Genomic DNA, 27,752 nt, shown 5'->3' on the forward strand with positions numbered 1-27,752 from the left:
CAGCCCGCAACAGCCCATACATACCGGCCACTATGTACTCGTGCGTTAGGGGCGCGACTGAAGTGCCGGTCCACCTGCGCGTGCTGCAATACGCACGCCTACATTTACGAGGTGCATAGGAGACGAGCCGCCCCAGCCTGACGGTTGGGGAGCTTGGAGTGGAGATGTTCACGGGTGTAACCCCTTGGGATGCCCTGTCCGCAACCGTTTCAGCTGCAGCCCGCAACAGCCCATACATACCGGCCACGAGCGACGGGTTGTCTGCAGTCGCCCAGTCCGCAGCCGATAGCGGCAATACTACGATCAGCGTTGCCCGTACCAAACAAACAAAAGTTCCAGCCCGCTGCCACTGCATTTCACGTGAGTGCTGGGGGTCTGTGTCTGGGAATAGGCTGCATTACGCCACCCTGCCCGGTCTGGGCATCGGCTGCACCCTACGGGACCTCGCCAACCTGCCTTGAACCCTGTCCCATCACACACCCTGCCCGGCTGCCCCTTACCGACGCCCCTTACCCCACCGTGCCCTTACCCTCCCATCGCATCGCTCTTCTAGGTATTGCTCAAAAGTGCTGGGGGCAGGGGGAAAAGGCAATGGGGCCAACTGACACTACATACAGTATGTTTAGCGGCGTCTAGTGCCAGCGCGCAACATAGGGTTCATGCCGGGGGCAGGCGGGGGGAACGCAGGAGTGTTGGGGGCTAAAGGCTGTCATCAGGTAGACGAAGAGGCGGACGGTCGTGAGATTTTTGCATACGTGGCAAATAATGACATCCTGCATCGCCATTTAGATAAGCAAATATCTAGCAGTCATTGTCTTCCGTGGATGCGGAAGTTGATGCGCCGCTGCATATCATATTGGTGGCCCAGACTTTAGGCCGGATGCAACTTGCATTTATCACAGTAGCCTTTACATAATATGCAGTCGCCTGGCGGGCCGGCTGAGCAGCAGCACTGGCCTGATGCTGATTCTGATGCACAACCTGTCAAAATCATAACTAACCGTCAAGTACTGAACTTGCTGCTGCTGCTGCGCTCCGATGTGTCGCGGTTTGTCGCTGGCGCAAAGCGCGTAGAGAGCGCGACGGAGGGTGTTCCTGCCCCGTCCTTCCACGGGGCTTTCGTCCTGGTCCAATACCCGCACAGTGCGAATGGCGTAGTCGCCCGGCGGCTGCTGGGGGTAGGTGAGTTTACTGCAGGGGCTTGCGGGTTTCGGCCTGGGCTTGGCCGCCGACGCGGCCTTGGCACGTCCAAAGTGCTCCACCCCCGGGCCTTCCCTCCCGCAGAAGGCAAGGACTTTGTGCGCGTGGCCGTGGGTCGCCAGGTCTGCGGCGACGCTGACCCACATGAGCCAAATGAATCAGCCGCGGGCACCAGCAGCAACAGCCGGGCCCCCCGCTCGGAGCTGTATCCGCTGGAGTGGGTGCTGGACGCAGCGCCCAGCGAGGAGCAGTGGCGGCACGCGGAGGCGGAGGCGGCGGTGCGGCAGTTCACCGGGCAGGAGCGACCCCTCACGCAAACAGAGGTGGGCTGCAACGTTCCAGCCTAAGGACGCTGGACCGTGACTCCGGGACGAAAGCAAGGGTGGTGTTTGACCCCGCCCTCGCATCTGACGGCTGGCTGCAGGTGTTGGTGGTGTTACAGCGGCTGGTGCAGTTGGGCGAGTGCCTAGACGTGCTTGGGCGGCACGACCGGCGGCAGCAGCGAAGGCGACAGCGCCAGCGACACCTACCTGAGGAGGCTGACGCGGGCGTGCGTGCGGCCGGGGCCGCTGGCGCAGCGGCAGCAGCGGAGTCGGCGGGCGCAGCCGACAGTGACTCGGGAGATGCGGATACGACGGCGGCGGCGGTGGCGGCGGCGGCAGAGGCGGAGACCGCGGCGGCGGAGCTGTTACGTGAGGAGCTGTTTCAGCTACTGATCTGCGGTCCCAATCTGCCGGCGCACATAAAACGTGAGATGGCACAGCTGCCGCGGTGGAGCCGTGTCGTAATGGAGGGGATGGCGGCGAAGGGCGTGGAGGTGATGGCGGCGCCGGATGGCGGCGGCACTGGCGCCCCCGAGCTGGTGGCCGTGCCTGCATGTGGGGAACCTGAGGACACTGCCGGACTGGATACGTGGTCCTGGGCGGATGACCCAAACCACCCACAACCCCGGCGCCAGCGGCGGCCCCGGGCACGGCAGGCCGCTGCAGCTGCCGCTGGGGTGGCCACGGAGGCAGCCGCTGCTTCCGCCGGTACGAACGGCTCTGCGGTAGCGGCAGCGGCAGCAGCGGGAATCGGTGGCGCTCTGACGCACGCCGCTGGGCCCGCGGCGGGACCTGCAGCTGGCCCCGCCAGTGACGCAGGCGCGCGCGGCGGCGGCATGGCACTGCCCCTGCGAGCTGCGGGCGCTGCTACGCCTGCAGGGGCGCCGTCGACAGGGGCAGCAGCAGGAGGGGCAGGAGCAGCAGCAGGAGCGGCGGCCGGGACACGTGCAGGGGGTGGAGGGCTACGAAGCGCGTCAGGGGCAGCTGGAGCGGCAACAGGGGCTACATCTGCAGCGGCAGCGGCAGCGGCTGGATCGGCGTTGAGGCGCAACGCAGCCGGCGCAGGAGCTGCTGCTGCGGGCGTGGCTGGGCGTGCTGCGGGTACCCACCCGCTGCTCAGGAGGCAGCCGCAGCAGCACCCGTCACAGCTGCATGTGCGCGGTGGCAGTGCCGGGACCCAGCTCGGCGCCCAGCAGCAGGGGCCAGCAGCATCAGCACGCGCCCTACCTCCCCCTACTGCAAGAACGCAACTGCGCCGGACTGGCTCGCAACAGCAGCCGCCAAAGCAGCCACAGCAACAGCGGCAGCAGCCGCAACAGCAACCGCAGCAACAGCCGCAGGTGACGCCAACTGCGGGCCTGGCGGGGGCGCGTGTTGCAGCTGCGGCGAATCAGGGACAGACAGCACAGCCTGCGGCGACGGTGGCTGCTGGCGGGCCCCCGGGCGTAGCGGTGACGCGGGTGCAACACGCGCTTCGCGCCACTGCTAGTACGGAGCGACATCAGGAGCAGCAGCATGGGCAGACCAGCACCCCGCGCAACCCGGCCTCATCTCGGCAGGCGCGGCAGCATACGGCCGTCACGGCCGCAGCCGCAGCGCCGCCTGCGCCTGTACGACAGCGGCCTGCTTCTGGCGCCGCTGCCCCGGGCAGGTCTTCAGCGCGGACGACCAGTCAAGCAGCTCGCATGGTGGTGGCGGCGGCTGTGGCAGGGGCTCACCGTGAGGCTTCGACAGGTGCGGGCGCGGCGGCTGCGGCGGCTGCGGCGGCTTCCGCGGGCACTGCTGCAGGTGCCACGGGTCCTACCACCCCAGCTAGGAGCGGCAACATCGCTAGATTCGCTGGCCTTCCTGGCGCAGCGAATGCTGCTCAGGCTGTTGCCAGCCGGAAACGGTCCATTGCCTTCGCCAGGACTTCTGTGCAGGATGCAACTGCAGCGACGGCAGCGAAGCGGCCTCGGACAGCGGACGGGCGTTCGGCAGGGGTCCAGCAGCCGGGCAGGGCAGCTGCAGGCGCGGGTGCGGGTGCAGCAGCAGGTGCCGCAGTGGCATTGACAGAAGGCACGGCGATGCGCGGGACACAGGGCGCTTCTGAAAGCAGCCGCACCGCTGGTGTTGCTTCAGGCGGCGGCACAGGCGGCGCAGGTGCCTCTGCTCCACCACACACACCTTTCGCTGCCGCTGGTGCTGCGGCCGCTGCCTCTGCTGCCGCCGCTGGCACCCCTGTCACGGCGACGCCGGCAACAGCCGCGGCATCGGCAGAATCGGCGGCGGCAACAACCGGAGCCACGCCGTATGGGTCCGCATCAGGCAGCCATAAACGCCAGCTCGAGCGGCTCAGGAGCGGTCGTGGCAGCGGAGTGCTGGAGGCCGGTGCGATTGCGCCCGCTGGGGCCGCTGGGGCTGCCACTGTGGCTTCTGCGGCGGGGCCGCTGGAGGCGCAGCCTACGCTGCCTGCAGGTGTATCGGTGATCGTGCATGAGAGCGCCCCGGCCGTGGTCGTTCCTGCGCCTGCGGCGGTGCACACGCGCGATGACGTGACGGGGTCACGTGGTGGCGGCACGGAGGCGGCAGTAGTGGCGGCATGGGGAGTGGCACAGCCAGCTTCCGCCGCCGCTGTCGCTGCAGCAGCGCTTCCTGACACCAAGCGGTCAGCGAACTCGGGCACGGATGGCTCTGCGGCTGCCGCTGCTGCCGTGGCTGATGCGGCTGCGGCGACTCATGCGGCTGCCGCGGCTGATGCGGCTGGTGCGACAGCTGCTGAGGCGCTTGTTGATGGAGCAGGGCAGCCGCCAGCGGTGAAGCAGGACGCCGCCAAAGGCACCGACACCACACCGCTGCCGCTCAGCCGCGTGCCTTCTGACACCGGTCGGCACAGCACGGCCGTTGTTGCCTTGCCGGCTCGTGGCGGCTGGCAACGCATATTTCTCGAGCCGCTGCAACAGGTGCCGCCGCCGCCGCAGCAGCAGCAGGATCCCTTACAGCAGCAAGAGCCATGGCAGCAGCAGCCGCTGTCGCAGCAGCCAGTGCCGCAGGCACCGCAGCCGCAGCAGGCGACACCACAGCACGGCGACGCGCACGACAGCTGCGGTGCCAGCTCAGCTCACGTCAAGCCGGAGGCCGCCGCCGCAGCTCATCGCCTTGCCGCCGAGTGCAAGCCGTCAGCGCCGGCTGCTGCTGATGCTGCTGGCGCGAGTGGGGGCACGGCACAGGATGCCGCTGCACTCGCGGCCGCGGCTCCAGCCGGCACGGCGGCTGGCGCGGCCGTTGCCGCCGGCTTGGAGGTGCCTGATGCTACGGCTGCGGCTGATGTGTGCGGGCCGGAGGAGGGCGGCGCAAGCGGCGCTGCTGCCATGGCTGAGGCAGGTGCTACCGCCTCCCCTGCTACCGGACCTCCACTGGAAACGCCCCAGGCGGGTGCCGCTGCCAGCGAGCCTGGCGAAGGCGGGTTGAATGCGGTGGCACAGGCGTCGGCACCGGCTTTGGCACAGGCGGTGGCAAAGGCCATTGCAAAGGCGATAACAGATGCAGTAGCACCGCTGATAGCAAATCCCGCAGCGCAAGCGCAAACGCGTGCCGCTCCTGCTGGGGCGGACTTCGACGGCGGAACGGGAGCCGGCAGTAGCACTGCGGCGCCAGCCGCCGTGTTTGCAGAATGCATCGGAGCGGAAACGGAGCCGCAGCTGCCGCTACCCCACCTGCGTGCAAGGACTGCTGGCGCAACGCCAGAGCCTGCGGCTGATCCCTCCGCCGCGCCGGCAGCTCCAGCACCAGCACCAGCACCAGCACCAGCACCAGCACCAGCACCAGCACCAGCACCAGCACCAGCACCAGCACCAGCACCAGCACCAGCACCAGCACCAGCACCAGCACCAGCACCAGCACCAGCACCAGCACCAGCACCAGCACCAGCACCAGCACCAGCAGTAGCGGAGCTGCCGCCTCCTGGGCCAGTGCGCTGGCTGGCGCTCGACACCGCTCTCAACGCCGAGCCACTGCTTTCGCCAGCTGCAGCCATGCACCCTGCCACGCCCGCTACGGCCACGCCAGCTGCCGTGGACGTCGAACCGGCATCAGTGCTAGCGCCGGCGGCCGCGGCCATGGGGTTTGGGACGGAGCCGTCCCAGCGGCTCCTGCCGCGTATTGGCCAGCCGCCAGCAGTCGCGCCGGTGCTGCAAGGCGCTCCCTTCGGCATGCATGCGCCCACGAACCCGCTGGCTGCTGCTGCTGCTGCTGCCGCCGCCGCCACTGCTGGCCTGCTGCAGGGTGGTGCTACCCGGCCACAAGCAGCAGCATTCGCCAACGCAGCAGGAAGCATTACCGGACCGTCTGCGGCGGCTACGGCGGCGGCACCCGTGGCGGCAGCCGGTCTATTCGGCGCCGGCAGCGGCAGGGCTGGTAGCGCCGGCGTGGAGCGACATGACGCCGATTGCAGGGACGTCAGTGCGGGTGGGCGCCCACTAGGTGGGTCCGCGGCAGCGCCCCCGCCACGCGCCGGCACTCCGTGCTCAGGTGCCGTCGACATGGCTGAGGGTGCGGACATTGAAGGCGAGGTGGCAGCGGCTGGCCACGCCGCCACCGGGGACCAGCAGGCCGCAGCTGCCGATCGCGAAGCCACCGGAGCACGAGCAGCTGCCACGTCGGCAGCTGCTGCCAGCGCCCCGGCCGCAACGGACGCTGTAACGGACTACACCGACTACGCCTACTGCGTGGACCCAGACGACGACCGGTCCTGGGACAATGCAGAGCTGTGGCCGCTGAGCGAGCGGCACGCTTGCCTCGGCACGCCCGCGACCCCCAATGACAGCGTAGGAGCGGCCGGCGCCGCGCCGGCGCCCGCCGCGGACACGGCGCCCAGCAGCGGCACGCTGTGGCAGTGCTTCGGAATGAACGGCAGTTCAAAAGAGGAGGAGCTGCGGCTGGCGGACTGTGAGCGCGGCAACGGCAGGCCGCTGCCACCTGCAGCAGCGGCGGCGTCAACGGCGGCGCCTGCGCCAATGACGCTGCAGGGGCACACGAGTGCGTTTGGCGCCACTGGCTCGGGAGGCACAACTGCGGTTGCGACGCAGCTGCTCGCTGATGAGTGGCCAGTGGGTGCAGCACGCACCGGGAGCAGTGCTGCAAGCGACATGGAAGGCGTGGTTACGCCGGCGCAGCCGCCACCCATGGCGACGGCGGCCGCGGGGTCGCGCATGGCTTGGCCGTGCTACGGCACGCGCAACCTACCGTACTACCCCACGCACGTGACCGGAGGCAACGAGAGGGCGGGCGTGGTCGGCGCACACACCCACCGCATCATGTCTTTCTCCGCAATGTCACCCACAACCATCTTTAACAAGAACGGCTGGTCGCATGAGGAGCTGCGGCTTGCTGACTACAAGGCCTGCACCGGCAAGCGGCCGCCGCTGCCTGCGCCCAAGCTGCAGCAGCCGGTTCGGCCGGCGGCGGCCGTTGCGGCAGGAGGGCGTACGAGCTTGCCGGGGCCAGTAGCCCAGGTGGTTGGCGGTCAGCCCCCGCGCTCGATGGCGCCGGTGGCAGCGGCGCTGGCAGCTGAAGCGCCGGCCACGCGCGTGGCATCAACAATAGCCGAAGCCGCCGAAGCAGCAGCCCCGGAAACGTCGGACCTCTGGGTTCGTACTGTACGCGTTCTGTACAAGAGGGGTATAATCACTCGGGCGCGCTACAAGGAGATGCTGGGCAGGAGCCTTGGTCAACAAGGCACGGCCGTGTACGACGGCGGCCGCGTCGGGCAGGATGCACAGGCAAGCAAGGACGAGGACGAGGAGGAGGAAGAGGAGGAAGACGAGGAAGAGGAGGAGGAAGAATCGCCACCGCCTCGGCCTAACAAATTCAGACTGCGTCCGCCTGAGTTCCGGTGGGGCCGCGCCGTCCATCGCTACCTGTTGACGCAGCCGGACCTCCGCGCCTCTTACGGCGACTTGCGCAGGTGCGGTGCGCGGGTGCGATTAAGCCTTTCCCCCGCGTGACTGTTGCGGGCTGTTAGTTGGGTGCTATGCGTGTCTCAAGCTACCACATCACGTTTGCAGAACGTACGCTCCTCCTTACTTCGCGTGACGGATCACATGCCCTTGCCCTACCTCTGGGTCTGGGTTTCTTTGGGATTGGAATTCACCACCTCCAACCCCAACCGCCTATACATGGAACCCCAAACCCCCGCTCACAGGACTGGGCGTGCAGTGAGCGCCAAGCTGCTGGAGTCTTTTGAGATGCAGCCGGGCGCCTCGCGGAAGCAGCACACCGTGCAGTTCCTCGCGCGCTTCAAGCGCTGGTGGACCGTTGAGCGCACCTTGCCGGGCGACGAGGACGTCTGCCTACTGCGGGCACGCAAGCCGCGCGGCGCCGCGGCGGCGGCAGCACGCAAAGCGGTGACGGCCGCCGGTGCAGCAGGCGTTGCGGGCGCGGCGGGAGGTGCCGTTTGCACATGCGCATAGCGCGCATGATGTCGGTTGTCAATCGTGCTGCTGTTCAGGCGTAAGCATGTTATGGTAAGTACGGTCAGCGTTCTCAGGTGGCTACGATGGGCATTGCACGACGGTGTTGGTGTTGACCGCTGTTGAATTTTATGATATAGTATGCAAGTCGTTGGGAAGACGTTCATAGCTGATATGGAATACGAATAAGAACAGCAGGATGCAGTGTGCGCGGGTCGGCAGAGACATGTTGGGCGTAGCAGGCGTGCGTGGCAGGACAGAAGAACGCAAGTACTGTATGTCTGTATGGACGGACTGGTTGACGTGAGCGGCGCTGAATCTAAGTAGAGATTTCGAAGTGGGATTTTGAAGCGCTCGAGACAGGTGTGCAGAGGGTGGTTGGCCACCTGCACTCGACGGGCGAGGATGGGCGGAAGATGGCTTGGTGCGTGCGCGTGGCGTATGCGGCTCTGTCCCGTCACGTAACGATGCCTATTTCGGTTTTATATAATGCGTAGTGCGTCGTGACATATTTAACAGGAAACCAGAGTTGTAAGTGCTCAGCAAGGACCACGCAAGCTTCCTTGACGAACGTTCAGGGACATGCTCCCGCTTAACCTAATAGGCCCCAAAGGTGAAGCACATGTTATTTTACTTGCCGCCGCTGGCCTACGTAGAATGCGTCGTCGCGGCTTGCTTGCACGAGAGCCTCTCACTTCATTCCGCGACTTAAACCACCTATTCCGATCGTTGCAGGGGTTGCATGCAAAGCAGCTTCAGGCCACGGCTCGCGCCGGTGCAGCGGTCCCTCGCGGGCGACGCGCGCGTGCTGTGTCGTCCGCGCATCTGATACTAGCGACGAGGCCCCCAGCACCTCTGCATCATGCAACGATGGAATTGTCGCTGAGTCAACTTGGACTGGAAGGCTTGCACGGATGCAGCACGCGACGTCTCGGCGCGCACATCGCGCTTCGACGCTGGTGGATGAAGATGCTTGTAGTTCGGCATCCGGGGTCTTCTCGCGGTTCGTCAACGGCGCTATCGCGACGCTGGGCGCAGCTGTGATTGTTTCGAGCAGCGTGATGCTTCCGGCAGGACCAGCAGAGGCACTGCTGAGCAGCCCGAACGCGCAGATGTGAGTGCCTGCGGTGGGGTCAAGGGTGGGGTCAAGGGTGGGGTCAACGCCGAGGGACTAGAGCGGACGGCGCCCGCATCAAAGCGTGTACCCAGTACATACCCACCAGCACTGCAGCACGTTCCCGTTGCAGCAGCACCTCAAAACAATTACGTGTGTCGACGCGTGTGTGTCTCTGTGTGTCATGTTTACGGCTGGGGGCTGCGTGCAGCGCTCGGAGTGTGGACGCCGCGCTCCGCCGCGCCATCCCGGCCTTCAACCCCGAGGTAAAGAAGATCCAGCGCAGTCTGGAGGAGGTGCAGTACCTGCTGCGCATTCCACAGGTAAGGCGCTTTATGAACGCAAAGTTAACACATCGTAAACCCTATTCATGTGGAGTTCTGGTTTGCGTGCAACACCACTGTGCTGTGCTGACGGTGGAAGTCATTTGTTAGCAAGGCAGCCGTCGTAACACTGGTGTCATGGTTATAACAAGCGGAGCGACGGCCGCGTGTGTCTTCCTCCCTATCTCGCAGCGCAAGCCCTGGGCCAGCATGGCGGAGAGTGTGACGGAGGCACTGGACGTGTCGCAGCGACGCGAAGTCATGCTGGCGGGGTGGGTGGCGGCAGTGGGCGCGGGGGGTGGGTGCGGGATGCACACTGGGATGCCGCCCCTATCTGCTAGGGGCCTCGATCCATGCCGCGCAAACCCGGCGCATGACTGCGCGCACCCTTGCCCACGCCTGCATGCACACCCACGCACGCCACGCTCACCAACCCAAACTTCGACCTCAACTCCAACCGCCAATCAACAACAACGCCGCGCGCAGCCTGTCCGCCGCCGCCGTGCCCACCGCGGAGCCGCTGCTGAACTCGCTCTCGACGTCGCTTCGCAAACTGGAGCTAGCGGTCAAGACGCAGCAGCCGGACGCCGTGGCCCTCAGGGTCAGCGACGCGCTCAAAGCTGTGGCCGAGCTGGAGTTGTTGCAGGCGCCCGGGCTGCCGTTCCTCATTCCCAAGGTGGGCGGGCGGCTGGGGTTGTGGGTGGGGCCTGGCGCATGGCATGCGCATTACAGGCGTGGGTGCGTGGGTGCAGGCGATGGGGAAGGGGTGGCGATGGGGTTGTGCGGGGCCGCTGGAAGTAGGGACTGGGGTGACAGGTTTCTGGCTGGCCGGCTTGGGCAGGTAGCGCGACCCCAACACCAACCTCCACCCGCCTGTCCAGTGTTCACCTATCCATGGCCTCCCCCACACGTGCCTCTGCCCGCCAGGAGTACGCATCGCTTCCGCGGCTGGTGGGCCGGGCGGTGGTGGAGCTCACGTTTGAGAAGCGGGACGGCTCGCTCGGCTTCCTGGACCCGGTGGCGGGCGGCCCCGCCAAGCGCGCCACGCTGCGGCTGACGCTGGACGGCTACAGCGCGCCGCTGAGTGCGGGCGCCTTCCTGCGCAATGTGAAGGAGGGGCTGTACGACGGCAGGTGGGCGTGGGTGGAGCGTGAGAGCGGGCGGGCGAGAGGGAGGGAGGGCGAGAGGGAGGGATGGCGTGGGCGGGCGGGTTCGCAGGGTCAGGCTCGTGCAGGGGAAATGACGGGCGGGTTGGGGTGCGTCTGGGGGTGACAGGAGGTGTTGTGTATTCGGCGCGATGGAGGCGGTGTGAGGCGCCGGTGGGGCTGGTATGGTGTCAGGGAGTGGGGATTGTAGATACGAGCCCAAACTGAACCGAACCCAATGCAAAAGAGCGAGAGAGCGTGCCCTATGCTGGGGATGGGTGTAGATGCCAGCCCGAACTAAACCGAACTCGATGGGGTGTGTGTCGGGGTTTTCGCCGCGCCACCCGCAACACCGGCGCCCTGCGTCTGCCGCAGGTCCATCAACGCGAACTACACGAGTGTGCTGGTGACGGCGCCGGAGGGCAAGACGCAGCCCCCCGTGCCTCTGGAGATCATGCCGCTGGGTGGGTGCCGAGACTGCCGACGCACACGTCACACGACACATACTCACACGCGCACGCGGGCGCGCATTTCGTTTCCTCTTCTCATGCACACTTACACCCTTGAGGTGCACCTCCTTGACGCTGGTATGTACGGTATTGGTCCCACCCCTCACGCAGGCGAGTTCGAGCCGCTGTACCGACTGCCACTGGACGTGCAGTCGGGCGAGCTGCCGGTGCTGCCGCTCTCCATCAGCGGGGCAGTCACCTTCGCGCGGCTGCCCACCACCGACTCGTACCTGTCGGGCACGGACTGGTTCGTGTACAAGTTCGATAAGCAGCAGGTGTGTGTGGTGGGGAGGGGGTTAGCGGGGGGGAAGCAGGTTCATGTGTGTGTGTGTGTGTGTGTGTGTGTGTGTGTGTGTGTGTGTGTGTGTGTGTGTGTGTGTGTGTGTGTGTGTGTGTGTGTGTGTGTGTGTGTGTGCGTGTCAAAAGAGAACAAGGTGTGCGTGTGTTTGTGTGTGTGTACATGTGTGCGTGTGTTGTATGTCCGTGTAGGATAGGCCGTGCCGCTGTGGTCGGGCTGTGTGTGTCGGCTGCCACATAGTGCCGCTGTGGGCACTCGTCGTGACGCCCGCGCTGACCGCTGCCGTGCCTACCTGCGACGTACTGTCGCCATGCTGTCCACAGGCGGGCCTGGGCGGACTGGCGTTCGACGAGGGGCAGTTCGGCGTGTTCGGGTGAGTGGGGCAGGCGCGCAGCCGGAGCACCCCGTGAGGCGACCCGGGCTTGGCAGCCTCAGCCTCAGCATCAGCCTCGGCAAGCTCCACAGCGTTAGACTCAGTCTTTGCCAAGGATGGCCTGCAACTCGGGCTCGCCTTCGGGCTATCAGGTTTGGGGGCCAAACTGAAAGCCACGCGGCCATGTTTGCGAATCCCTTCCAACTCTCTGCCCAACCAGTCTAGCCGCAACTCGGTCCTGAGCCCCGCCTGACGTCCGCGTGTGCCGCCATGCCACCTGCCACCGTGCCTCCCCCCTTCCCAGGTATGTGACGGAGGGCTTGGAGGGCGTGTTGCCGCGCCTGGCGCCCGGGGACATCATCGTGGAGGCCAAGGTCGTCAGCGGCGGCGACAAGCTGGTGGTGCCCTGAGCCGGTGGTGCCGGGAGCGCAGAGGGCGGACGCCGGGGGAGTTGCGGCTCGGGGGTCACAAGCACGCCGGAGGCGTGTGATGTGTTTGGGGTGGTGCGTCCCCAGACCTTGGGGTGTGTTTGGAAAGTGCGCTAGGCACTGTAATCAGCGGTCGGTCCACCCCAAGTGTCATGCCCTCGTGCATGCGGTATTGCGCATGTGGGTTGGCGTCGTGGGGGTGTGCACTGTCAACGCGTCTTGGACGGTCTTGGACGGTGCGTTGCGTGCGTGATTACCGAGGTGTTTGAGGTTGTGGTAGAGGTTCGGCTGCAGCATCACTGGGCTGTTGCCTGTCAGGCTGTTACCGCGCTTCAAGTGCGGGCACGTGCCCTAATCCCAGGTATCGGCGACGTGCTACCCCATGGCGCAGATCTGGCCATCTGGGATACAGTTGCAACCTACAGGGCACGTTCGAGGACTCGGTGACTGTGAAGTGTAATTATAAAGCCAGTCCGGCAGTGACATGTGAGGACTGCAAATGTAGCGGCCCCGAGCGGACGTTCGGACCGGCGTTTTGCTCATCACTGACTGCGGTGGCCCCTAGGTCCTGCCACTGCCAACTACCGGTATCACCCTTCTTACTGCAGTAATGCCGGTAGCAATCCGTAACTGTCATGTCGTATGTACAGAAGCATCCGCTGCTTCCTCCTTGCGCCCTACCCTCCTCCATCATGCATGCAACAACCAACAAACTCGGCTGCGCCACTTATATCGTATCTCGCACCACATATCAAACACACGAACACTTTCATTTGTGCTTGGGTATGGCCATTTGCGTTCAGCAACCCGTTCGGAAGTCCCGTTCAAACAAAAGGAAAGCACACCAGGCTAGGCACTAGCACATTGATCCCGTTCACATTTTAAACAACAATCATGACTAAGAACTGCTCACATGAACCAACAACAAACACGTCCAACGCCTTGCACTACGCCATCTACTAGGCTGCAGCGAAATCGTGCCGGCGCCCTTTCTCAAACGTTGCCTCCTCTGTACTGGTTGGGCCAGTTGGTCCCAAAACCATGGTTGTCGTACGTCGGCATCTGCACCTGCGTAGGCGCTGTGCCGCTGGTGGCGGTGCCGCCCATGGCGGAGGGCACGGCTGGGGCCGGCTTGGCGACGTAGGCCTCCCCTGTGCACAATGAACAACATGCGTAAGGTAGCGCATACCTGGCGCAAGTCGCGGCATCATGCGAGGCCCATTCCTAGTGATGCGACAGATTACGACCCTCCTGGCTAGCCAGGGAGTAATGCCGTACTAGCCAGGCATTTCTAGCCCGGAAGCGCGGCCATGCAGTCCTCACCTCTCGCCTCGCCGGCCTGCATGTCGCCCTTTGTGAGCAGCAGCACAATGAACATGATCAGGTAGGTGCCGGCCAGCACGTAGTTGAACACGTAGGTGGCGGTGTAGGTCTGCAGGTCCGCGGTGCTCCAGATGCCCGACTTCTGTGTGTGTGGGGATGGGGCGGGGTGCGTACAGAGGCACACACGGGCCACGTCCGGTGTTGGCAGTGGGCGCCGGAGCCGCCAAGGCAGCTCACTCGGGCACGTCGTGCCACTGGCCCGCTGAGCCATCCGGCTCCTCCAATACTTTAGGAACATACCCAGCCCCCACCAGCACCTCAGCAGGACCCCAGCTGCATCCCAGCACCCCCAACGGCTAGCCCATAACGCACCCGTCCGACGCGTCCACCCCTACCCAGCCACACGCCCCTCCCCATCCCGCCCCGGTTGGTTTGGGCTGGTATCTACAACCCACCCCACCCCACCCCGCCCACCTGGAACGCCTCCGCCAGGCTGTAGTGCGTCTGCAGCACCAGCCCCGCCAGGATCATGAACAGCCCCGTGTGGCTGCAGCTGCCCAGCATCAGGCCGTAGCCCAGAGGCATCGCGGAGAACAGCCGGCTGCGGGGTGCACGGGTGCGTGTGTTAAAAAGCACAAGGACAACGTTGCGCAAAGACAGTGTATGCGATGCAGCAAAGCGACGGTTTACGGATGTTACCTGAAGTTACCTCGCATACCGGTGCGTGTGTGTGTGTGTGTGCGCGTGTGTGTATGTGTGTGTGTGTGTGTGTGTGTACGTGTGTGTGTGTGTGGGGGGGGGGGTGCACATACCAGTCCAAACACAACCTAACCCGGTTGGCGGGAGGCAGAGGAGGAGGCAGGGCGGGTGTATGGGAGTTGAGTACGGGGTGTGTGGGTGAGGAAGGAGGTCGTGAGGGAGGGAAAGACGGAAACGGAGCCGCAGTACGCGGGGCCGCAGTTTGCGGACATGCAGTACAGTGCCAAGACAATGCAGCGGCATGAGGGGTGACGGGCCACAGCTGAGCATACTCACCCAATGAGGATGAAGAAGCTGAAGATGACCCAGAACAGCACCATCAGGAAACCCATCATGCAGGCACCCAGTGAGCTGTCCTTGTAGGGCTGCGCGGAGGAGGAAGGGCAAGGAATTGCGGTTTGCGGACGTACGCCGCTAGTGAGCAGCGGGATGCTGTGATAGGTGGCAGAGGGTGCTGGTAGACCGCGCAGGGGGCTGAAAGCGAGGCGGAGACAGATGCGGAGGGGTGACCACGTGTACGTGTGCGCATGCACGTTATTTGGCACGCTCGCCGGTGGATGCTCCCGCGCACCCCGGTCATGGGCGCTCGCTTGTCCATCAACACCCCCGCGGACTTGACCCGCCCTGTGCCCCTTGCTCCGCTGCGAGTCTTCTGCACCCGCTCACCCGGTCAGCGTTCACCACAAACTTGTAGCCCTGCAATAAAATGATGTTTGGTTGCTCAAAGGACCGCGTGTTGATGAGTTTACAGCATCCCCGACCCGGTGGGACACAGTCCAAGCACAGGTCCAACTCTTCCGCCACCAAGTTTATTGGCCCTCCCTGGCACCACCCCAGGCTTACACCCCAGGCTTACATGTTGCACGTTATAGAAGGTGGTCAAAGATATGCCCAGGTAGACGGCGCTGACCAGCTGCAACGGTGTGCCGATTGGTTACTAGCCATACAGAACCCCTCCACGTCCTTTCAAAACTCCCTGTCCACAACTCACCAGGTTGACCAGCCAAAGAACCCAGACAAAACATTTTGTCCGGCTATTGCAAGAGCAGCACCCGGCCATCGGGAGTCAGACCACGTTCACCCGTTGCGTTTTCGTAGCGCCCAAGCGCTTGTGACTTATAATATTTGGTGTGATATGTAATAAGATGTAGTAGCTGGTGTCCAGTAACCTGCAGGAGTTCAGCAAACTGTTTTGGCGCCAGACCGCCCTTCTGGGTTCTGCCGAAGGTAAAGGTATAGAGTTAACAGCGTCCAATTATGTTAAAGGGAGTATACGGGCATGCTGCAAGTCTCCAGGCGAGTTGAAGCGACGCAGAATCGGCGGTCATGTCGGTGATGCCACGCATTCGCACGCAGGCCGGGCCCAACATGGATCCGGCCACGCTTGCCCTTCCGGTTCTCCATCATCGGCGCACATGAGCACGGGTTTCGCTGCCTTTGAGCTCTCTACACGATTGGGGGAGGGCACAGCTCGTACCCTCTCCACCCTTGCCTGCCCTTGCCACCTTGCAGTGGGTGCCGGTGAACCCGTGTGAACCGCGGTGAATGACACGCGCCGGCAACGGCGCACAACACTCATCGACAAGGCCTTATAGAATATGATGACATTTATGCAAGGCCAAACATTGGGCATAGCTCGCATGTCCACGTTGGGGTAGAAACACACATGTTGACTCGCAAGTGTGCAGCTTGTGTCCCCGTCGGCGCCAAAGTCAGTCAAACAAAACGCAAAAGAGTCAGTCAGGTTGCAGTTCTGATGTTTCTTGCCGCCAAAACCTCCATGCCTTTGTGTCCTAGCCCACACCAGCGCTTGCAATGCTGCGTCACTCTTCCTCCACACCGCACTGCTGCTCCGGTGCACAGTGCGGACCCTCTTTGCCCTAGATCCACGCGCCGACGTAGTGCCCCGGGCTGCACAAAACCCACTGGTCGCCCCGTGGCCTAAAACTCGTCCTCAACGCCCTCCTCCTCCACCACCCCCTCATCCACATCCTCCGCTATCGACGCACTGGCCTCGTGCGGCGCCGCGCTCACGACACTCTCCTGCGTCGAGTAGCGCTTGCTGCGCCCGCCCACACCGCCCAGCGCCGCGCCGCTTGTTGACGCGCCGCCGCCGCCCTCGGTCCGCGGCGTTGCTGCCCCCGACCCGCCTCCCCCTGACGCTGCCGTCCGCGCCGACGTCGTCCGCGCCGCTGACGCCGGCCGCGCCCCTGACGGCGCAAACGTCGCCGAGTCGCCCCCACTCAGCGCGTATGAGTCCTCGTACGTTTCTGACAGGCCGCTCGTGCCGCCCGCCGCCACCACGCTGCCGCCGCCCGTGCGCGGCGTGCCCGTCCCCGATGCCCGCTTGCTGCCCCCCGCCACCGACACCGGCTTGCCGTTGCTTGCGGGCGCCGGGCTGCTGCTCACCGGCGTGGTGGCGCCGCCCGCGCTTCCGCCCCTCATGGCCGTCTGCCGTTTGGTTGGCGACGCGCCCGCCTCCTGTAGCTGCTCCTCCGTCAGCTGGTCGCGCCGAATGCTGGCGTACTGGTTCGTTCCCGGAATCTTTGTCCACACATTCAGGTCCGGCAGCTTGGGCTGCGGCACAGCGCCTGCCATACTGTTCACGCGCTTCTCCTCCACCGCCAGCCGCATCGCGTACAGCTTGAGGCGCTCGTAGGAGCGGAAGGCGCGCGCGCGCTTGTGCAGCGCCTCCCACACCTCGTGCCGCCCCTGCTTAGCCTGCTCCGGGTCCTTGAGCACCGGCTTCCCGTCCTGACCCTGCACGTAGCCGACCTGTGCAGGCAGATAGAGTGCGGCGGGAGGTGTTAGGTATGGAGGGACAGAAGTGGCTGCTGGCCAGGCTAAGGTGGAGCGGCGTGCAGTAGACACGCAAAATACAGGCCCGGCCATCTAAGTGATGCCTGGACCAAGCTCTTCGGCAGCCAAGCACTCCATGCGCATGCTCACATCTTCGTTCGCCTTCTTCAGCAGCTGGTAGATGACGGGCAGCGGGGGCAGGCCCGACGCCACGCCGCAGGTGCGCCACTGGAAGATGCCGCGGTCGTGGCCGCCCACACTCACGATCACCTGGTCGTCCGCCAGGTGCCTGCATGGGGAGGGGGTTGCAGCGCGGGAGAGTCCAGGCAGGCTCAGAGAGAAAGAGAGAGAGCTAGGAGGGCCCAGCGCGCGATATCTTTCATCCTGTAGAGCCCACCCACTGCCCGACCTGAGCACGAGGAGTGCCCCATCGTTGAGCCTCAACGGCCGCAGCGCCCCCGCTCCTCCCCTCCTGCCCTCGTCTCTGCGCCGCTCACCGGACGGAGGTGACATGGGAGGCGTGCCCCCTGAAGGCCTTGAAGGGCGCGTCGTCCGCCACCACGGGGTAGTTGAACATCTTGACCAGCGAGAAGTCGTCCGCGGTGACCAGGTAGCCGGCGCCGCTGATGCCGTCGGCGCTGTCGCGGTCGCTGTAGTGCATGGCGGCCTCCGTGCTCTGCTCGTACTCGGCCTCTGTGCATGGGAGGTGGTTGGGGAGGGGAGGCAGGTGGATGTGAAGAAAGCAGGCAGCGGGATGGGGGCAATCAATTCCAAGCCCGTGTGGCGGGAGAGGGAAAGCGAGGGGTAGCAGGGTGGCTTGGTGGGCGGCGTTTATCGTTGCGCTACGGCGGCGAGCCGCTGCTTGCTGTGTCTGAGGTGTGGCCGTGTGGGTTGGCCCCTGCGCGCGAGCCACAACTCACCGAAGGGGTCGTAAATGGGCGCGCCCAGGCGGCATCGGTCCACGGAATTGACGTCTGTGCCGTCGCTGCCGTCGGGCCAGATGCCCATGACATCGAAGCCCACGCGCAGCGTCCACGTGTGCCACTCGGCGTCACGCATGTTGTACGGCAGCTTCTTGCCTGCGGGGGTTGTATGGGTAACACCATAAGCAAGATATCGTGCACGTCTCAGCATCGGGTAAAGCATCGCTCTTGGGGCTGTGGTGGTCATAACTTCCCCACGTTCAAGAGGCTCAGCCCCTGTAGTGATGTTCAACCCAACAGCAGTGCCCAGGGGGAAGCCTCCAAGCCCCCGCACCGCGCCCACACCACGCCCCGCCGCACCTGAGTAGGGGTCCCAGTACAGCATGTCTCCGGAGCTGTCGCAGGACTGGATGGCGAACTTGCCGTCGAAGGGGGTGCCGCCCAGGTCCACAGGCAGCGACCAGTCCACGTGCTGCACAGTGCCGCTGTGGCCCATGCACCTGACAGGGGGGAGGGGCGGAGGGATGGCCGCGTTGGCACTTGGCAGCCAACTTGGCGCCGGCACACATACGCACGCGCACGCGCACAAGGTATCGACCCTCTCTGCTTGTGTGCCTTCGTACCACACTGCCCAACCTCACTTGCACAGCAGCTGGTAGTTCTTGTCGGCCCGGTACAGGTACACGGTCAGGTCGGCGGCGGCGCATGCCAGCATCTTGGGGCCGCCGCGCGGGCTGTACTTGAGCTCCGGGATGTACTGCACGGGAGGTGTGGGGCACATGGGGGAACGATGTGTGTCAGGAAAGCACAATCACAGATGGCGTCGAAGACTATCTTTGTAGTAATCATGCCGTCGGTGCCGACCTATCCCCTGTTGTTCCGCTTGCGGGTGCCGCGTCCCCGCATCGGCTTACGGCCTCACCTCCCGCCTCATCGGCACCCAGCCTCTCTGCCCTGCTCCAGCTCACCTGTTTGGAGGGCACCACCTGGTGGTGGATGAGCGGCCGCAGCGTGTCGCACTGCATGATGGTCAGCTGCCCCTTGTCGCCCGACACAGCCAGGTGGTAGCCGTGGGATTTCTGCTTCGTGTCCGCGTCCTGGCAGGGGAGGAAAGAGGGGCAGGAGGGCATGGCGGACAGGCATGGCGCGAGCCAGTCAACTCCCGTCCAGGCACGTGCTGACACAGCAGTACTCCGGCAACCCTCCGCCGACCCCACCCGCCCACTGGCACCTGTGCACGGTTGCCACCACCAGCCTGGAACTTCCACCCCTCTTCCTCCAGCCTCCCACCCCTCCTGATTCGCCCCACTCACCACGAAGTTGAGGTGCTCCTGGCTGAAGGCGATGCCCATAAGCGCATAGCCCATGTCCGCACACCGCACAACGTCGCGCCGCCGCGCGTCCCACACACGCACCTGCAGCGCATCCACCCAGGGCCATGTGTTCACACCAGCATGTCAGTCAGCCACAGGACACACATGCACGCATGCACGCAGGCAGCCCACCCCCACCCTGCCTTGACCAACCCCTGCCCTACCCACCCAAGCGAACGCATCCACCCACCCACCCACGCACCTTGCCGCTGCTGCACGCCGTCGCGAAGGTGTGCGGCTCCTCCGGGTGCGCCGCCACCTCGTCCAGGTCGTCCTCGTGGCCCTCCACCAGCACCCGCGGGTCGGCGTCCACCTCCCAGATGTCGCAGCCGTTGGTGCCCGCAAGGAACTCGCGGTTGAGGGCCTCGTGCGCGTCCAGCGCCACCACGATGGGCGGCTCCTCCGCTTTCTTCAGCGGGTTGGGCGGCGGCATCAGGCTGATCCTGTGTGGTTACGAGTGAGGAGTGAGAGGGAAGGACGGGTGGCGTGTCCACGTGGTGTGGCTGGGATAGTTTTGGTAGGTTAGGGTCCCCCTTTCTGGTCCCTGCCCGCGCGCTTCTTCCACGTCCTTGCCCTGGGACAAAGAGCCAAAGCCTCACTCTGCAGCGCCGTCGCGGCCCAGTGGAAGCTGTGTAAGCTTGACGCCCTTCATGGGCGTGCCATCCGGCCGCGCGCCCGCCACCTCATCCAGCTGCCAGCAGCGCACGCAGCCGTCCGCGCCGCCGCTGAGCACCTCAAACACGCCGGCCTGCGTGCGCCGCAGCTTCAGGGCTCGTACGCCGCCGGGCACCTGCACGGACAGATACGCCATGGGTTGTGAGCAGGGCGTGTGCGCACGTGCATGCAGGGGGTGTGGCGTGCAATGTCATCACGCAGATGCTGGTCATAGGTCCGGGCGCAGACACACGGCCTGGTAGCCCGCGGGCACAGACCTGGGTGCCGTCGTTGAGCGCGATGGGCTTGCCGGGCGCGTGCGCGGGGAAATACTTGATTAGCGTGTAGGTAGCGCCGGCGCGTGTGGGGTAGGGCGGAACCCACAGGCCCAGGTTCCCGGAGGCGAAGCCGGTGAGGATGCACGAGTCTCCGGGTGATCGCATGGCGTGCATGGCGGGCACGTACACAGCTGACAGCACGTTCTCGATCGGGAACTTGGCAAAGCTGCCCGACGTGCCGATGAAGGTGCCCTTCTCGTCCGCGATCCACGTCTGCAGTAAGGCGGCGGGTGGGTTGCGTGTGTGGTTGGACGGAGCAGTGAGCTGGATTGGTAGCAAGCATGGACAATGTACACGTACCGTGCATGCGCAGCCGTAGAGCCGGCCCAAACAGCCCTACACGCGCCACATATGCCCTTTAACATACCTTGAGGTGCTTGACGCCGTAGCTGGCGAACTCACTGCCGCGACGGCCGTCCGAGGGTCGCAGCCGGTTCCACACCAGCCCATACACCATGGGTGGCGTGCCTGCACGCATGCATCATGCCACCAAGGACACCAGGCTTCAGGTCCTTCACCCGATACAGCCAGTGTGTCCCACTCCCCGCCCCTGCCCATCGCTGCCCGGCGCCACAAGCACCTGGCTTTGTGCTGCTGCCTGCCGCGCTCACCGTTGCAGCCCTGCAGGTCCTGCTCGTGGTGCGGCATGCGCAGCTTCTCCTCCTCCGCCGCCGGGTTCAGTGGGCCGTCCTCGCGCCGCACACGCCGCATATCGTGATAGAAGCCGTCCGCGTCCTCCGCCCGCACCTGCGGGATGAGCGGAAACAAGATAAGAGTGACAACAGCACACGCAGGGTGATGGTTGGCTAGGCGGGGCTCAAAGGGAGCTGAGCTACCGCGATGCGGGCCCGAAAGCCGGCTGTTCCCCACGGCAAAGTAAGGCAGACAGCTACGCGCCCTCAGGTCCCGCCCGCCGCACACACGCTCGCCACAAGCACGCGCACACCCACCCGGAAGTCGGGGTGCTCCATGAAGCTCCACATGGGGTTGGGACCCTTCTCCGTCCCCGGGGTGGGCACGGACAGCGCCCACTGCTCGCGGCTCTGCTTCCACCACTCCACCGGCTGCTCCCAGGCCGGCGCCGTCATGGGCGTTGGCTCATCCCGGCTGGCGTCCACGATGCCCTGTGCGGCATAAAATAGGTATAAGGGAATCAATGCTCGCAACCCTCCACCTGAAAGCTCTGCATCCCGGCCTGCTCCACAAGACCAAGCACGGGTGGGAGGCGTTGTATGATCGTACAGTATTAGCCGTGTGTTCCGCATATAACAAACGTGGCCCTCTCACCTTGACCTTCATGAACTCGCTCATCTTTTGCGCCGCGGGGTCCACCTGGTATTCGGGGTCCTCCTGCATCCGCTGCAAACATCATCACAATTGGGGAGTGGCGGACGGTATGTCGTCAGCATTCTCGGCATCATAGTCAGGAGATGCATATGCAACCCTGTGTCCAGCAGGGTCTTCCCGCTCCTGCCTCCACACTTGACCTCGCCCCGGCCCCATGTCGTCAGCAGTCCCAGGCATCCCCCTCATGGCCCCCCGCCCCGCCGCAGGCCCCTGCCCCACCCTAGGCCCCTGCCCGACACCGCCGCCCCACACACACACCCGGGCCGCCTCCGCCTTGTCCAGCTCCAGTTTGTTGTCGCTCTCGGTGCGCCAGTTGTCGGGGTCGAAGGGGAATTTGTTCAGCCAGCTGTCCTCGCAGTACTCGCCGTCGCGCAGCTCGTGCGGCCGGTTGAAGTACACGTCGCCTGTCCGGAAGCACACGTGGGAGCGCTCATTTGGTTGTGGGTGCAGACTAGGGGTCAGCGCGACGTTGAGTTTGATGATGGTCGCAGTGTTTTGCCCCCGAGCGGTGTTACGTGACGACAGGCAAGAAGCCGCAGTGATGGCAGGTGTGCTCATGCACATTGAGCGCGAGAACCGTAAGATACGGTGGCCAGGTCGTGAGCGACGGAGCGCGCTGCCTCCCTGCCGGCCACGTCGCGCGCCGGCACACGCACCCTTCATGCGCAGCGGCGTAATCTTCTTCTCCGGCCCCATGAACCAGCCCGGAATGTAGTGCGCGTTGATGTACTTGTTGCTGTGCGGCAGCCAACGCCACACGTGGATGAGGTGCCGGTCGTCCGCAGTCACCTGCGGCAGCAAGGGCGAGGGAGTGACGGCGGCGGGCATGCGGGTCAGGCGGATGCAGGACGACCTGGACATCCACGGCCTTGTAAACTCTCTCAGCAACTCAGCTCAATGCTGGCCCCACCCTGGCAGAAGGGGCACACATGCATTCCGCGCGAAACGCATGCACCCCACGCCCCTTCGGCCAGAAGCTATGAAACCAAACCTCCCATCCCTCCACAGCTCCCCAACTCCCAGCTCCCTCCTTCCCGCCCGCTCCCTCCCCCGCCCGCGCACCGTGAGCAGCAGGTCGCCGCCCTTGCCGTCCACGTGGTCGCCGCTGAAGGCCAGCGCGATCACGCCGCGCTCGTCCCGGCCGTGGTCGAGGCGCTGCAGCTGCATGCACTGGTCCACGTCCCACACACACACGTACGGCACCTCCATGTCGCCGGTGGCCTTCTGCTGCCCCGTGGCCACCCACCTGGGAGTAAGAAGGAGAGGGAACGGAGGGAGGCGGGGGAAAGGGCAACGGGGGAGGTATGCGTGTTGACAAGGAAACAGCGAATGCCGTGGATGCATTCAGGCTTGCGGTAAGCGAGGTACATTGGGTGGCGGAGCCGAAGCTGACTTGTATGGGTTCCACTCACCGCCGGTTGGGGTGCATGGTGAGGCACTGGATGTCGTTGTTGTGGCCGAAGAAGTAGCGCTGGCAGGGAACACCGGCGTCGTACTTCTCCTTGTCAAACACGATACCCACACTGCCCGTGTAGTACACGAACTCCACACGCTGCGGCGCACATGCGTGTTTGTTTGTGATGAGCAATTGAGTCAGGCACCATCAGTCATAACTGTTGTGTACACCGCCCTCAAGGTACCTTGCATGCACGAACCCAAGCCCAGAGGACACCCTACGCTGATATCCATGCTTGAGATTCCGAGCCGTCTTGTCCGCTAGTGCCTGCGTTGAGGAGCCAGCCCCATGCCCTCCCCTGCTCACCTTGCCGCCCTCCTCGCGCACAGTGTCCGTGCCGCCCACCTCCCGCTGTGTCTCCGCCAGCCGCTTCTTCACCGCCGCCGCCGTCACGGCGTTCAGCGGCTTGCCTGTATTTGCATACCAAGGCGGTACCATTTACGCCTCATTTGAACATTTGGCAAGGTATGCCTGCTTTCGCCCCCTCCACAAGGTCGTGCGTTTGTTCCGGTGCATGCCCTGGGCCTGCTGCCCTCCTCTGTTCAAAGCCGACGCTAGTAGGCCGCAGGCTGGCGCGCACGCACCGGTGTTGTGTGTGTAGAAGACGTTGGACTGGCGCGTGTAGTCGAGCATGCCGGCGTACCCGTACACGTGCTCCAGCCACATGTGCGCCTTGGGCGGGTGGAAGGAGCGCCGCCCCATGGCCGCCGAGAACTCGCCTGGCGGGAACACGCCCTGCTCGCACTGCAGGTCGGGGCAGATAGAAGCGAAATGCGAGAAACGCACGTGGGGCGGCTTAGTGCTTATCCAGCAGCCTGTGCTGGGGGCTGGAGGCACCGGCCCATCCTACACCGTGCACGCGCATCCGCCCCGTTTGCAATGTACAACACCCGGCCGCGCCCATCAGCAGCCCGCCATTCTTTGTGTTCCTTCCGCCGCTCACGTATCGGTACTTGATCTTGGCGTTGCCCAGGCACAGGCTAATGTCCAGGTCGTCCTCCAGCCCGTTCTTGCCCCGAGACTTCTTGTCCAACACCACCTCGTGGCCCAGCAGCCTGTGGACGTTTGCATATGTGTGTGTGTTGTGTGTTTGTGTGTGCGCACGCTATTGTGCGTTGTGGTTGTGGCATTGTTGTCAGGCGCCCAGATTTGGAGGGAGGATGCCTGGCATGCGAGTGGAGGGCGCACACCGATGTAGGGCACCGCTGCGCCACATTCGACAATGGAAGCAGAAGCGGCGAGCACGGCGTGGGCGTTGACAAGCCTCTCACCGCGCGGGTGTGGAGCAGAGCGCATTGATGAACACGACGTAGGGCAGGAGGCCGTCCTTGTCGAAGCCGTGCTTCACGAACATGGCCGCCGCCATGTTGCGGTCCAGCAGCACCAGGCGTTTGGGCTGCAGCACCTGCATGTGCTTGGTCTTGCCGTGCGCGTCCTTCTTCTTCACCCACACGTCGTCGTACTCCATCAGCCGCAGCAGGTTCTGCCACACCTGCATTCACATTGGCGTGTGGTAGAGGGAATGCTCGGGCGCGCACGTGGTCAGCACGGGGCGTTGCCTCGCCTTCTTGCCCAAAATTGCCCAGGCTGGCATTGCATGTTGGTGAAATTGTACTTATGCTGGGCTTCAGCCGCCTCGCCACCATGCAGCCCCAGGCCCTGACTGCGCCCGCATCCCGCCGCCTCCCCCCCCCCTGCCCCCAATCCTCAGAACTCCATCCAGCCTCGAGCAACGGCAATCCCCCATGCTGCCATGCACCAACCCCCCGCCACTTCCACGGCCATTCTCGTTCCCAATCCCAACCCCAACCTCGCCGCTTGCCCCAACCCCACCTGCAGGAACTGCTGTATGGACACGGCGCCGGTGCGCTGCGGGTCCACCCGCCAGAAGGCGTGGCGCAGGATGTCCTTCTCCAGGGCGGCGGGGGCGCGCGCCGAGTTGCACTCCCGGTCGCTCATGAACTTGAGGTGCCGCCGCATCATGTACTCCAGCTGCACACGGAGGGAAAACGGCGCGAGCATTGAAGGGTAGGCAGGCCAGCATATTTCCCTCCATGCAACTCGGATCACGTGTGCCGTGACCTGGAAGCGGAGCCGCTCGTCCCCTGGCCCCGCCCCCCTGCAGCCGTGCCGGTAGCCGGCTGCCTCGGCCTCACCTCTGTTGTGGCCAGGCGCATGAGCATGTCCACCTGCGCCGGGCCGCCCTTCCAGTCCTCCAGGTCGTACTTGGCGGGCGGCGGCTTCAGGCCCACGCGCTGGGCGTGCAGCGTGGCGCGGTTCAGGATGGCCTGGCCAGGCGAGGAGGGTAGAGAGTGGGCGAGACAGTCGCGAAATTGCTGTACCGCACTGCCGTTCTCGTTCCATGGCCACCCGCAAGCCCAACTCCCCACAAGCAACCTCGCTCCCATCTCTGCCTATTTATCACAACCGGCATACTGGACGTTCCCTGGCATTGTACGAGGTCTTCAGGCGCTGCGCACCCTCCCCGCGACACGCGCACCATGGGCCAGGGGATCCACTCCTTGAGCGAGGTGGCGGGGTTCTTGTCCAGGCAGTGGTATAGCGCATGGATGCGCTGGTAGGGCGTCAGCTTCTGCAGCAGGTACTCCCGGTCCGCGTCCGACAGCGGGTGCGTGGGCCTCTCGCGCGGGTCCAGAGGCTGCAGCTCCTCCAGTGTGGTGAAGTGCCGCTTGCCGGTCTCCAGGCTCCTGGGGTGGGGGCAGCAGGGCTGGCGGGTTGGATTCTAGGGGCGAGGAATATGCAGTGGAGCGCCCACAGGCACACCGTGCTGCCGGAATTTGAGCAGCCGGCACATCAAGCGCGAGCAGGCGCCGTCCGCTGGCATATGCGCGGGTGCCGGGGCCGCGCCTGTTGCTCCTCACACGGCTGCTTCCCATGCTAACCCGACTTCACTTCCACCCCAGCCCTAGCCTGAACCCTACCAAACCCACCACCACCACCGCCTCACACCTCCACGCAATGCTTGCAACTGCCCTGTCCCCCGCCCCTCCCACCCAACGCCGCCTCCCACCCCGCACCCACTTGCGCATGGCCGCCTGCTGCATCGTGGCCGGCCCCAGCGCGCCCGCCACCGCGTCCCTGTTGGCGTCCAGCCCGGCCGGCTGCGCCAGTCGGTAGAAGTTGGCGGCGCCGTTGCCCAACCGCTCGTCGTTGAAGGGCTGGCCGTGCGCGCGCACCGACCAGAAGGCCGGCAGGTCACGCTGCTTGGCGCGTAGCAAGTCCTGGATTTGTGCATACGCGTAATGCGTGTATACATTATGTGTGGTTCTGAGGTTTCAAGGGCCGCGGTGGGTGACATGAGGGGCTATGCAGGCAAGCTTTGAGGCGCTGCATGCATCTCCCGGTACCCCTCCCACCCCGTCGCACACAGCCTCCGCCCCGCACCCACATCCTGGACCTTGCCACCGGGCGTCCAGCCGGCGTTCTCCTCCGTGCGTGGCTGCACGGCAAAACGAAGAGTGTCAGCGCAGGCAGCGCAGGACAGGCACACGCGCAGGGTCAAACGGGTTCATGCTGCTGCTCGTGTACAGGCCACGTGACTGTCCAACAACCCTCTCTTGCGGCAGCTGCCGTGCGCAGAATCTATCCAAGATCCTGCCGCTGCACCCGGCACCTGCCAGTAGCCCCATTGCAGTGGACCCGGCTTACTCCTGAAGCCCCTACCCGGGCCCCAGTCCACAGCTGCTCGCTCCCGCCCAGCCAGACCTCTGTTCCTCAGCTCCATACCGCACCCTCTCCTCCACTGACACCGCATGACCGCACCCAGGCCTGCCCCGGGCCGCCCGCCCCCCCCCCTTGCGCCCGCCACGCCGCCGCGCCCCCGCATCACCCACCGCTGTCGGGTAGATGCGCGGCGCGCTAGCTGGCCGCTGCCGTGACGCGCTAGTAGCGCGGCCCTGCGTCTGGCCCACTCCCAGCGCGGCAGCCATGCCTCCAGTGCGTGCCGGCGGGCCCCGGTCAGGGCCGAGGCGCGCCGTGGCAGGGCGGTCCAGCAGCCCTCCAGCGCGACCCGGGGCACCCGTGCGCCCTGGAATGGCGCATCCGGCAGAAGAAGAGGGGCGCGTGGCATTGACATGTGAGTTGGCAAAGCCTAGAGGGGTTGCTACTGCTTTGACGCGCGGTGGCCAGGCCCTCACTACACGACCAACCCCCTGCTTGCACGGAACTCCTCACCGTCGGAGCGCAGACCGACACGCAAACCCCCGGCGCTCCCCAACCCACGCCCAAGCGCAGCATCTAGCATCACTAGCATTGAATTCAATGTATGCCTAAGTTCTAGCGCGATGTGCGAGCTTACAGGCGACGGACATGCTTCGACCAGCAACCGACGCCCGCCCTACATTGTTTCGTCCTTCTATAAAGTATCTTACCTAAGCCCTGCGTCTGGCCGAAGCCCCCAGTCTTTCCCAGGGCCTGCGCCTTGCCCAGGACGTTGTCGTTCCGCCCGCGGCTGCCTCCGAGTGACTCCGCCATTATACAATTCTTTGCTTAGGCTCAATTTGGTAAGTTGGGTACCCCCAAGTGATGCTTTAAACCATTCTCGGGAAAGGCCGCGGCCTCGTTATAGCCGTGTATTTAGTACTAGAGCGTAAGCAAA

General features: G+C 64.8%; 4 protein-coding genes across 4 annotated transcripts; 2 read left to right on the forward strand and 2 right to left on the reverse strand.

Moving 5' to 3' along the window:
• Positions 1-22: 22 nt before the first annotated feature.
• Positions 23-8,434, forward strand: CHLRE_06g303251v5 (uncharacterized protein). Its single transcript, XM_043063654.1, has 4 exons — positions 23-360; positions 1,285-1,523; positions 1,625-7,467; positions 7,705-8,434. Exons 1-4 carry the CDS (start codon positions 165-167, stop codon positions 7,970-7,972), a joined length of 6,546 nt encoding a protein of 2,181 aa, XP_042924360.1. The 5' UTR covers positions 23-164; the 3' UTR covers positions 7,973-8,434.
• Positions 8,435-8,482: 48 nt separating this feature from the next.
• CHLRE_06g303300v5 (uncharacterized protein) lies at positions 8,483-12,624 on the forward strand. Its single transcript, XM_001691356.2, has 10 exons — positions 8,483-8,585; positions 8,708-9,086; positions 9,298-9,409; positions 9,602-9,681; positions 9,896-10,085; positions 10,337-10,542; positions 10,930-11,018; positions 11,175-11,338; positions 11,685-11,734; positions 12,039-12,624. The coding sequence occupies exons 2-10, from the start codon at positions 8,887-8,889 to the stop codon at positions 12,142-12,144; spliced, it is 1,197 nt and encodes a 398-aa protein (XP_001691408.1). The 5' UTR covers positions 8,483-8,585; positions 8,708-8,886; the 3' UTR covers positions 12,145-12,624.
• A 2-nt stretch (positions 12,625-12,626) lies between these two features.
• Positions 12,627-15,512, reverse strand: CHLRE_06g303350v5 (uncharacterized protein). Its single transcript, XM_001691207.2, has 7 exons — positions 15,236-15,512; positions 15,101-15,157; positions 14,911-14,940; positions 14,521-14,609; positions 13,960-14,086; positions 13,486-13,627; positions 12,627-13,313 (listed from the first exon to the last, which is right to left on the reverse strand). Exons 1-7 carry the CDS (start codon positions 15,302-15,304, stop codon positions 13,156-13,158), a joined length of 672 nt encoding a protein of 223 aa, XP_001691259.1. The 5' UTR covers positions 15,305-15,512; the 3' UTR covers positions 12,627-13,155.
• Positions 15,513-15,566: 54 nt separating this feature from the next.
• CHLRE_06g303400v5 (uncharacterized protein) lies at positions 15,567-27,742 on the reverse strand. The gene is made up of 30 exons (XM_043063655.1): positions 27,526-27,742; positions 26,989-27,182; positions 26,544-26,594; positions 26,177-26,376; positions 25,635-25,842; positions 25,291-25,422; positions 24,968-25,126; positions 24,406-24,626; positions 24,078-24,189; positions 23,719-23,878; positions 23,441-23,544; positions 23,091-23,230; positions 22,741-22,924; positions 22,335-22,467; positions 21,937-22,082; positions 21,619-21,690; positions 21,282-21,455; positions 20,943-21,078; positions 20,699-20,799; positions 20,272-20,544; positions 19,939-20,129; positions 19,542-19,782; positions 19,280-19,381; positions 18,935-19,063; positions 18,608-18,723; positions 18,327-18,466; positions 17,964-18,122; positions 17,541-17,736; positions 17,194-17,332; positions 15,567-17,019 (listed from the first exon to the last, which is right to left on the reverse strand). The coding sequence occupies exons 1-30, from the start codon at positions 27,626-27,628 to the stop codon at positions 16,186-16,188; spliced, it is 5,250 nt and encodes a 1,749-aa protein (XP_042924361.1). The 5' UTR covers positions 27,629-27,742; the 3' UTR covers positions 15,567-16,185.
• Positions 27,743-27,752: the final 10 nt, after the last annotated feature.

The sequence above is a fragment of the Chlamydomonas reinhardtii genome, chromosome 6, assembly GCF_000002595.2.
Source record: "Chlamydomonas reinhardtii strain CC-503 cw92 mt+ chromosome 6, whole genome shotgun sequence".
In the NCBI taxonomy this organism is placed as follows: domain Eukaryota; kingdom Viridiplantae; phylum Chlorophyta; class Chlorophyceae; order Chlamydomonadales; family Chlamydomonadaceae; genus Chlamydomonas; species Chlamydomonas reinhardtii.

What these genes read in the sequence shown, in the direction of transcription:
- CHLRE_06g303251v5 (XM_043063654.1), top strand. Translation starts at nt 165, where the DNA reads ATGTTCACGGGTGTAACCCCTTGGGATGCCCTGTCCGCAACCGTTTCA. An exon ending in CCGCTGCCACTGCATTTCAC is followed by an intron (nt 361 to 1,284) that starts GTGAGTGCTGGG and finishes TCCCTCCCGCAG; the next exon opens with AAGGCAAGGACTTTGTGCGC. An exon ending in GACCCCTCACGCAAACAGAG is followed by an intron (nt 1,524 to 1,624) that starts GTGGGCTGCAAC and finishes GGCTGGCTGCAG; the next exon opens with GTGTTGGTGGTGTTACAGCG.
- CHLRE_06g303300v5 (XM_001691356.2), top strand. Translation starts at nt 8,887, where the DNA reads ATGCAGCACGCGACGTCTCGGCGCGCACATCGCGCTTCGACGCTGGTG. An exon ending in TGCCGTTCCTCATTCCCAAG is followed by an intron (nt 10,086 to 10,336) that starts GTGGGCGGGCGG and finishes TCTGCCCGCCAG; the next exon opens with GAGTACGCATCGCTTCCGCG. An exon ending in GGGCAGTTCGGCGTGTTCGG is followed by an intron (nt 11,735 to 12,038) that starts GTGAGTGGGGCA and finishes CCCCCTTCCCAG; the next exon opens with GTATGTGACGGAGGGCTTGG.
- CHLRE_06g303350v5 (XM_001691207.2), bottom strand. Translation starts at nt 15,304, where the DNA reads ATGGCCGGGTGCTGCTCTTGCAATAGCCGGACAAAATGTTTTGTCTGG. An exon ending in TTGTGGTGAACGCTGACCGG is followed by an intron (nt 14,610 to 14,910) that starts GTGAGCGGGTGC and finishes TCCTCCGCGCAG; the next exon opens with CCCTACAAGGACAGCTCACT. An exon ending in AGCTTCTTCATCCTCATTGG is followed by an intron (nt 14,087 to 14,520) that starts GTGAGTATGCTC and finishes TGCACCCCGCAG; the next exon opens with CCGGCTGTTCTCCGCGATGC.
- CHLRE_06g303400v5 (XM_043063655.1), bottom strand. Translation starts at nt 27,628, where the DNA reads ATGGCGGAGTCACTCGGAGGCAGCCGCGGGCGGAACGACAACGTCCTG. An exon ending in CCAAGATCAAGTACCGATAC is followed by an intron (nt 23,879 to 24,077) that starts GTGAGCGGCGGA and finishes CCCGACCTGCAG; the next exon opens with TGCGAGCAGGGCGTGTTCCC. An exon ending in AACTACCAGCTGCTGTGCAA is followed by an intron (nt 18,467 to 18,607) that starts GTGAGGTTGGGC and finishes CCCCCCTGTCAG; the next exon opens with GTGCATGGGCCACAGCGGCA.